This window comes from Podarcis filfolensis (genome assembly GCF_964270895.1).
Source record: "Podarcis filfolensis genome assembly, chromosome: 7".
NCBI lineage: Eukaryota > Metazoa > Chordata > Lepidosauria > Squamata > Lacertidae > Podarcis > Podarcis filfolensis.
In genome coordinates this window covers 48,598,139-48,607,570 of record NC_139603.1, presented here as the reverse complement: position 1 = coordinate 48,607,570, position 9,432 = coordinate 48,598,139, and the positions used below count along the sequence as shown (strand labels likewise).

Sequence of the window (9,432 nt, the reverse complement as noted above, 5' to 3'; positions counted from 1 at the left end):
GCATGGACACAAAGCAAGTTTGCTCAGTGACCTGTAGGGTGAGGGAAAAATCCTTGCCAGCTCTGCAAATGACCCAGCACTAATCCTCGAGGTTTCCTGTGCACTCAGCAACCTTCCTAATTTCCGTTATGCAGCCTGACATTTTTTGGGTACGCAGGCTGGAGCGCTGCCCAGCAGAGGCAGCAGCAGCAGGCAAAGTTTTTATTTTAAAAAAAGCAATTACATATACAGTATGTGCAATATTTAATTGCACATTTGGCGAGTAACGAAGCAGGTAGCAGAATCTCGAGGAGGAGCGCCCGCGGGTTGAAAAAAGGTCCGCCAACCCACGAAGCGCAGGGACCGAAAACTTCCTAATTGGCGCGCTGGTCCCATTCCAGGCTCCTGGGCGATGGCGGGAGAGGAGCAAAAACAAAAGGCGACGCAGCCGCCTCCTCAGCTAAGCCGCTTTCCCCAGCAGGTGGCTTCGTCGCAAAACGCCTCCAGACAATGGGGGCAAGAGCAGCGTTCCCTGGCGTCGCCCGCCTTGGCTTGCCTCGGCTTTTTGTTTTGCACAGGCATTTCTCACGTTCGCCGGAGAGTCCTCTCACCCGGCTCATAATAAAAGCGCGAGGCTTTCTCACGGTCGTGTCGGAACGTTACCTCAAGTCTCTCTTTCTCTCTCCCTATCATCTCGCCTAAAATCCCCATTCTGTGTGTGTGCAGACCAGACACGCCCGGCCCGTGGTCCTGGCTGAGGGGTAAAGTGCCCACAACAAACCCTCGGCTTCCTCTGCGCACCTCTCTCTGGCTGAAGCAGCAGCAGCAGCTCAACCTTTCGCTCCGGGGTAGCTGTGGGCGGTTGCCTGGCCCGGGCAAAGGGCTGAGCTGAGCTGGAGCCGGTTGCTTCCCATTGGCCGTGCGGCCGGCAGGGAGAGCCGGGGAGGAGGGGGGAAGAAGAGGAGGAGGAGGAGGAGGAGGTGAAGCTGCCAGCAGCAGCAGCAGCAGCAGCAGCCAAGCGCAAGTGAAGGCATACACATACACACACACATACGCGAGTGCGCGCGCGCACACACATACAGGCGCACACAGGAACGCCGCGCGAGCGAGGCAGAGGCTGCTGTGGTATTGTTATCCTCGTGTGTGCAAGCGGAGGGGGTTGTTGCTGCTGTTGCTGCTGCCGCCGCCGCTACTGGCTGCTGGCCGGCGGGGAGACGAAGCGAGGCAAGAAAGTGAAGGAGGCGAAGGACTCGCGGCGAGCATGCAGCAGCGGCAGAGCCGGCGTCGGAGCGGCGCTGCCAGGGCGCACTTGGCGACGCGCTGAGGAGGAGGAGGAGGAGGGAGGGAGGCTGCCTCAAGCCGGCCGGCGAGAAGGACAAGCAGGCAGCCGCCGCCGCAGGAGCGAAGAAGACGGGCTATGTGCCCGGGGAAAGCCCGCGGGAACCGCTAACACCGCCAGCCCCCCCCCTCTCGGCAGCGCCCCTCACGAAGAGACTCCTTCGGCCGCTGCCTTTTGTGCGAGTCACCCATCGCCGACACCCCGGACGCGGCAGCCGGACCGGGAGCTCCGTCGCCCCTTCCTCCCAGGCGAGCGCCGCGGATCCTCCGCCGCCCCCTACCGCCCTTCCCGCCTTGGCCCGCGCCGCCGCCGGGCCCCCATCCGCGGACTTTTCGCCCCGCCGTGCACGCCTCCCCCCGCCACCGCTTCGCCTCCATGTGCCGGATAGCGGGAGCGCCGCCGCGGATCCTGCCGCCGCTGCTGTTGATGGTGCTAGCGGCCCTGCAGCAGGTAAAGAGCCGAGCGAGGGAGCGAGGGAAAGGAAGGAAGACAGACAGACAGAGGAGAGCCGCAGCAGCGGGGCTGGGGGCTCTTTGTTCCCGCCGAAGGGCGGTGGCGGGGCTGGCGAGAGGATGCCGCCGCCGGGGCCGCGGGCGAAGCAGCCCGGGCTCCCCGCGCTGCCCCGGAGGCTAAGCTGGGCCTGCTTGGAACAGGGTTGCGAAGCTGGGGCGGGGAGGGGGCTTGGGGGAAAGCGACCCCCTTGATCCCGGAAGGTGTTGGGGGACGAAGACGGGGTGTAGCGAAGGGGGACGGGAGAGGAGTTGCAGAAGAGAGGCTGGAGCTTCCTCGGGAACGCGAGTTAGGGACTCGTATTTCCCACGGCGGAAAGGAGCAGGTGCTCGCTTCGGCGTTAGTAAGAAGACGAATAGTGGAGAGATGCATCTGCCTGCGTAGGGAAGAAAGACCGGGGTGCAGAAGCGTTATGGCGGAAAGTTAGGACCCAGTGACCCCCCCACCCCTTGCACTGGCGTTGGATCTGATGGGTGGGGTCAAACAAAAGTCGGCCTGCGGGTCGAGAAGGATGAGACCGAGGATTGTAAATAAAGGCACCGCGGGGCGTGCGGATGGGGAGTTGAAGTGGGGAGCGGGGATCCCTCCGACCTGGGGACGAGCAGAAGTGGGGCAGGGACTTGGCGCCATCTCTTCCTTGGGGAGGGAGCGTGGGAAAGGAGTGGATGCCACCCACCTCTTCCCTTGGGATGGGAGCAAGGGCTTCTTTGCTCCTTGCTGGCAAGGCGGAGATGCGCACGCTCCTTCTTGAAGAGCAGACTTCCCCGAGGATGGAAGTCACCCTGGATAAACAGAGTGGGGGCCGGTCTCTGTGTTGAGACACCTGCTTCGCAAATCGAAGGCTGGGGTGGGATTTATTTCCCATGGCAGGGGCCACCAGACCACCCTCTCTCCCTGTCGTCCTCTTCAACCCGCGCGCGCTCTTTCTACTTTGCCTTCCGGATGCCAGATTGCCAGCCCACTCGGGTCTCGCAGTTACACAACCACGAAGTGCAAACTCCATAGATCTCATTGAATTGACGAGTTACTTTTTTTAAAAAAACCACGACACATCCCCCCTCCTTGTATGCAATCGGGAAGGTTAAAGGGAGCATATGTAACACACCGCAGGGCCTGTTTGTGAATCGCGTGGGATTTTAATCTGTGTTTAGTAGTAATTGTGACCCCAGAATCAGGGCGCCGGTCGGCTATTTCGGATTAACCGGCACAGAGTCTTAAGGCAACGGTGTGCACTTCGCTTTTGCCCCTGTTTAACGAATCCGGCGAGAGCTGCTACCTGAGCAGCCACCCTGGTCAGGGACCCCGGGGTTAGTGGAGCCAAGCGTGTCCGGAACGCCGCCCTCCGTGGCCTCGGGTCCGGTACAGAGGAGCGTGCGGAGCCGCTGCCTCGCCCCTCTGCTCGGCTCCCTAATCCCTTCCCGGGAAGAATTTAATCAGCCTCCGCCTCCGCCCGGCAGCCTCGCTCGCCTCCTCCCCCGCTGGCGTCCTGCTGTGTTTTTTTTACCCCTGCTGCAACAGCTAACGGGAATTTCCATTGAGGCGAACTCTTTCTCCTTGCTTAATAAAGCTTTGCCACTTCCCTCGCCCAACAGGGGGCGCTGCGGGAAGGCCACGCGAAGGCAAGTGGGAGGCATGTCCATGCACCCCAATAGTTGAGACTGAGGTTCTGGCCAATACTTGTAGGGATTGAAAGAGCCGCCATCCTTGGAGATCTGCCCAAAGTTGACAGGGTCTGTGCCACTGTGATGCTTGCTGGCAAGGGGTGAGTCGCCTTTCACCCAAGTCAGGAATTAATATTTCAGAGATCGGATTTGGTCCTTTGCTGAGTAAAGAGTGAGCTGACTTGGACAAGGGAAGGCTGTATGCTTTTATGAGGCGAGAGGTTTGCAAGCCTTGGCGAAGGCTTAAGACTGGTTTGTTTACACTTTTGCAAAGTAGGGATCTGCCTGGAGAGCATTGCTGGTGTTTCTGCATTTGGTGGACACTGGTCACCTGGAACGCATAGGATGGGTATGGGGGTTAGGCTGTGTACCATTTTGTTGGGAGACAGATAGGAATCTGCCTTATACTGTCCACACTGACTGGCAGCAGCTCTGCAGGGTTTCAGACAGGACCTTGCTAGCCCTACCTAAAGTTGCTGGGGATTGAACCTGAGAGTTTCTGCATGCAAATCAGATTCTCTACCAGCAAGCTGGATGTCTTGCCTGATAATTTGTGATTCTGCACCAGGAGTGGGCAGTAGTCCATTGATGCCGAAAGTGCTAAATTAGGGTGGGCCCAGGTATCCAGAGTAAGGATTTGATTTGTCTGGGCAGGAATTGGTGGGTTAATTACTTGGATTTTCCTGGGGTGTTTTTGTGCATCTGAAGGTAGAGGAGCATTGCCATGGCTTGTTCAGTGAATATCGACTGTGTAAGGAATGTATCTGGGATGTGGGACAGCTTGTATAGATAGATACCAGCATTAGGGCTGTCTCTCATGAAGCAGATACCACTTGACATATGCTGATGAAAATTCAATTAAGTGATTATCCTGCATTTTGGGGCTTATCCTGTTGGAATAGGGTGTGTGCTCTTTGCATGGCCACCGGACTCCCCTGGTTTTGCTGCAACAGACTAACATGGCTATGCCTCTGGAAATAGTTTGTGAAAGGTTCTCTGGAGTAATGGATGAACTGTATTTGATACTGTATTTGATGTGCATTTGAAATGGAACTGTGTAGGGTTGAGTGGGTTTTTTTTGGGGGGGGTGAGGGGTGTCCTGGGATTTTCCTAAAGTGAGTTCCAATAAGGCAGGAGACAGAGGATGGATGCTGGCACTTCGGTCAGCAAAACTTGTCTTCTTCCTAGTGCAAAGGGCAAGCAGGAGTAAATCTCCGGGACAGATGGTGCAGCTCATTGCCTCTTAATGGCATTTGTGGCTGGAGCATATCGTCGAGAACGGGCAAGGGACTCTGGGGAAAGGGGTATTTGTGTAGCGGGCTGTGTGAGTGGACTGGCTTTCAGCAGTGGGTGATATCTGGTTTAAATCCTGCAGGGGTTGAGTGATCTGGGTACAGGGAGGCAGCTGCAGTAGCTGCAGCAGCAGTCACTGTCCATGGTGCAGAGCTCAGATTACTCTCTGGCTGTGAACTGAATCCCTGCTTCTGAAACGTAGTAAACACAGACTTGGCATGTTGCAAAGCTCCCTTCCCTTGCCCTTTATTTCAAATTACTGCTTTTTCCCCCCTTTTTTTCTTTCTCCTGTGCAGCCAATACTCTCTTTCTGTAGCTCTGATAGCTGCATCAGGCAGTTGAGGTGCTGAAACATTGTTTTTTTTTAAAAAAAAAAATATTTATTGAAATTTTACAGACAAAAGAGAATTACAGAATAAGAAAAGAAAAAGAAAAAGAAAAAAGACACAAAAATGCAAAGAAAAATACAAAATACATGAAGAAATAAAAAACAATTAAAAAACAAATCAATCTTTTCGTATCTTATATTTCAATTACTTGTTTCCTGACCTCCTCACACCTCCCTTTTTTGTATTCCAATTCACATAGTTAATTCAGCAAATTCTTTCCCTCTTTGTATTTATCTTAATTCTATATCTTAACATATTATAACTTTATATTTTCATCTAATTATCAGTCCATTTTTACATATTCTTTTTAACCTTATTGCTAAAGCCACTTCATTTCAATCCAACATCATTTTAGCATTCATTAATTTTACAATGTTTCTGCAAATAGTCTTTAAACTTCTTCCAATCTTCTTCCACCAACTTTCTCCCTGGTCTCGGATTCTGCCAGTCATTTCTGCCAATTCCATATAGTCTATCGAGGTGCTGAAACATTGATCCTAAACAGCTGGGGGGATTTTTCACTGGTTTAATAGGAGGTTAGTTTGCCCTGATGGGAAAGTGTCAATGTTGCACCTTCTGTGTCTTTCCTTCAAACTCTGCCTCCCTTTTGGGGAGGATTGTTTTAACTTTTTAGCTAGGTTTATTGTTTTCAGGGTCTGTTTATAGCCGGAGTCTGGGTTGCTTTTCTACAAATTTTTAAGGTAGAGTCCACTCCCCCCCCCCCCATGACACAATTTCTTTGTCAGGCTCATTCTCTCTTTTTAGGATGCCTCCAAATTTTTTTTTATCTCCAGATGTTATTTGGTAAACTTTAAAACTTGAGTTCTCTGCTAAACTCTTTATTTCACCGTGTGGTTTTCCCCCTATAAGTACTGTTTTTAAATTAAAGCGATCTATGAATTATGGACAGGAACTGTCTTTATTGCTTTTGTGTATCAGAGAGTTCCAGTGGCATGTCATGGTTGGAAAATCCAATTTCCTCCTTGTTTGGGTACACATTAAATCAGGTTAGGACTCTCTTTTTAACAGGGTGTAACAACACTGAAAGTTAGGTATGAAATCAGTTTTCTAAACCTGTGTCTGGAAAGTGGCCTTTGATTTTTAACTATTGCTTGGCTTTTTTTTTGCTTTCTCTTGCAAGTCAGAAATTATTTAAAACTTTTACATTGCGTACATTGCTAGTGCAAGAGAATTTCAGTTATAAGAAAATAATATTGTTTCAGGACCTATACCATGGCTAGGTTTTATTTAAATTGTTTTATATTGCTTTCAGCCTTTGTCAGATATTTCCTTGAGGTTTTTTTTTTATGAATTCATCACTCATCATTTGCACAGCAGAGCAAACAGCTTGTTCAGTATAGGTTCAGTCAATGTTCGGAATAATGCATCATTTAGGAACATACTGGTAACTGATGATTAAACACTCACTTCATTGATGATTTACTTTAGGTAAAATCTGTGGTTGTTATGCAAAAGCTTGGCACTCTGAAGGAAAAGGGGAAAGTTTGAAAGGTGTGTGTGTGTGTGTGTGTGCGCGCGTGTGTGACACAAACACGCATACTTTAACATCAGAAACCATAAGTGCTTCTGAATTGGGAAAAGAGGAAGTCTGTGTGGGAAAACTGGAGGCAAAACATCACAAAGGACTTCGAATGACCTCCAGAGGCAATAGTTCTTAGGAAAAGCTTCAGTTAAATTTTCAATCCTAATTATTAATTCTAGTTTCTTTCATTGTATGGTTCCTGAGTATGGCTAAGATATTGGTCTGAATAGTTAATATGAGTATTGAAAATTGATTATGGGAAATGGATTTTAGTTGTGTTAAAACTGACTAGTAGCAAAGCAGATGCACATTCAGGTCCCAGTGATTGGCACCAAAACTTACACGGTTCTCCTTTATTATTAATTAATTAATTATTAATTAATTAATTATTAATTATTATTAATTAATGAGTGCTACTACCATTTTTGTTGCCTTTACCCCAGTTTTTGAAGTTGTGTGCAGATTCGTTATCTTTCCAGCTTCTTAAATAGGGCTATGGAGGTCTAGGGGCCAAACTAGACATTTATAAGAGACATGGAGAAGCACTCTGTAGCTTTTTCCTTTTAATGTAATATTAACATGGTGTGACATGGCATTATCATGTGGTGCATCTTCCTGTCTCTGCCAGCCAATGATGTGAAGTTAGGGTGGGGAGGTGCATGGTGCAATGGCATCCCATCCCATGTTTTTTGGGATATGGAACTACATAGGTAGGTTAGTCCTAATTAATAAGAATAAGTGGCAAAGCACTTCAGTAGGTTAATATAAAGAATCTTGAGTCTACTTATGATTCTTTTGCCTCTACAAATCATGTTTTCTCAGTGGAAACTTCTAGACTATGATGCTATATCCCAGATATCTGGAATTCCTTTTGAAATGTGGGTTTTTTATATTAAATTAGAATTTGTCAATATTTTAGCTTTCTTTCCCAGGGTTATGTTTCACATTTTTGCAAAACATTGCAGAAGTTTATTATGAGTAATTTTAATTTCTGATTACTGGAAAATAATCAGTATTTTGAAATTCTAGTTTCTTTTGTATCAATATCAGTGACGTCATTCAAATCTGTGAGAAACCCAAAAAGTACAATTTTTATTGATATTTCTTTTATTATTATAAATATTTCTAGACTGCTTAAACATTAAAAAAATCTCAAAGCGGTATACAAAATAATAAAAGGCATGCAATGCCACCAACCAAAATAAAACAGTATAAAATACAGTTCAAACTTCAAATAGCTTTTCTTCTATCGATGATCTCACCATCATTTTCTGGGGAAATACTGAACTGTTGTTTTGACAGATGGAAGAAGCCATTCTTTTTAAGGAAATGTTTTATATACATATTAACCTAGCAGATGCATTTCAAATATGTTTCTGAAACAAGACAGAAACTGACTTTGGGAGCAATACAATTATTTGACAAAATGCACATTGCATACCTGTTTTATCTGGTTTAAAGTCAAGATGATGTGCCTTTAAATGTTGAATACATTAACATTTTAGGAGACATTTTCATTATACTAAATATCAGCGTTTCAAATAAATCTTTAAGGCACATTTATAATAAGATATTTTCAATCTATTGACATTATTTTAAAAGTCTTCTCCCCATTCCATTTCACATTCTGATTCGCTATCATGCAAGACTCAGTAATTCCTATTAAGTTTTAGGTGGCAGCAGAATGATAATTTCAACCACAGTGTTTGTTTTTCAGAATGTCTTGCTGAAGCATCAACTGGGAGGATTATTTATCTTGTTCTCCGATTTGTTTGGAAATATTTACCACACTTTTTAAAAAGAACTTCATCCTTGAAACAGTTTTTAGTTAAAACCAACCCTGGCTGAAAATAAAATAATAAAAAATAAAGTACAACTAAACAATAAAGCAGTATAAAAACTGTATAGAAGTAGAAGATAAAATATACAGATTTCCTTTTCTCCGCTAAGATGAACTTATTGCATCCTGTGAGCAAATACTTTTATCCAAGTTTGTATAAGCAGTTTTTCCCCTGTTGGTGCCTGCAGTTTTTATCTCCCTCCAGTGTACGAGTCAATATCTACTCAACTTTTTTTTCCAGCTGGTGAGTTGGAACCCATATTGGGCATGTTCAGCTACCCTGTGAGTAGAATAGGAAACTCCCAGTAACCTCAGCAGAAGCCAAGTCTTGCGGATTAAGATGGCTAGAGAAAGAAGCTCAAACTCACCCAACAATCTAATAATAGAAAGGGTAAAAACATTCAGATTCTTTTTACTACAGACGCCAATTGTGTAGACTATAAAATTGAGAAAAGCTATTTTTATTAAGTGATGGTGACCACTCAGAGTGACTCACGCCTGGTTCTTTCCTTGACTTGTGTGTTCTCTCTCTCTCCAATTCCTTATTTAAGAAAGTGAATTGCTCATATTTATGCAGCATCTGCTTTTAAGTTCCTTAAAATTTAAAATAGATGAACATTTCTGAACTTCCCTTTTTGATAATATAAAAGGGGTTATCTAAACAACCAGAAGTTTGGAGAAGGGTTGTAGCTCAGAGGTAGAACATCTTGAGTTTCATGCAGAAGATCCTTGGTTCAATCCCTAGTGTCTCTAGGTAGGGCTGTGAAAAACCCCTACCTCAAACCCTGGAGAGAGTCTCTCCGCTGCCAGTCAATGTAACAGTACTGAGATAGGTAGACCAGTAGTCTGACTTGGTAAAAACCAGCTTCCTGTGTCTC

General features: G+C 46.6%; 1 protein-coding gene across 3 annotated transcripts in view; it reads left to right on the top strand.

Annotated features, from left to right (window-relative positions):
• The first annotated feature begins 925 nt into the window (after positions 1-925).
• CDH2 (cadherin 2) overlaps positions 926-9,432 on the top strand; it is a 127,519-nt gene continuing 119,012 nt past the window's right edge. Inside the window, exon 1 of one of the 3 annotated variants that reach the window (XM_083622903.1) lies at positions 926-1,768. In XM_083622903.1, the coding sequence (XP_083479029.1) occupies positions 1,694-1,768 (75 nt within the window). In that variant the 5' untranslated portion in view covers positions 926-1,693. Of the gene's footprint in view, positions 1,769-2,907; positions 3,591-9,432 lie in introns of those variants that run through there. The other 2 variants (XR_014550262.1, XM_083622904.1) reach the window with 2 other exon arrangements.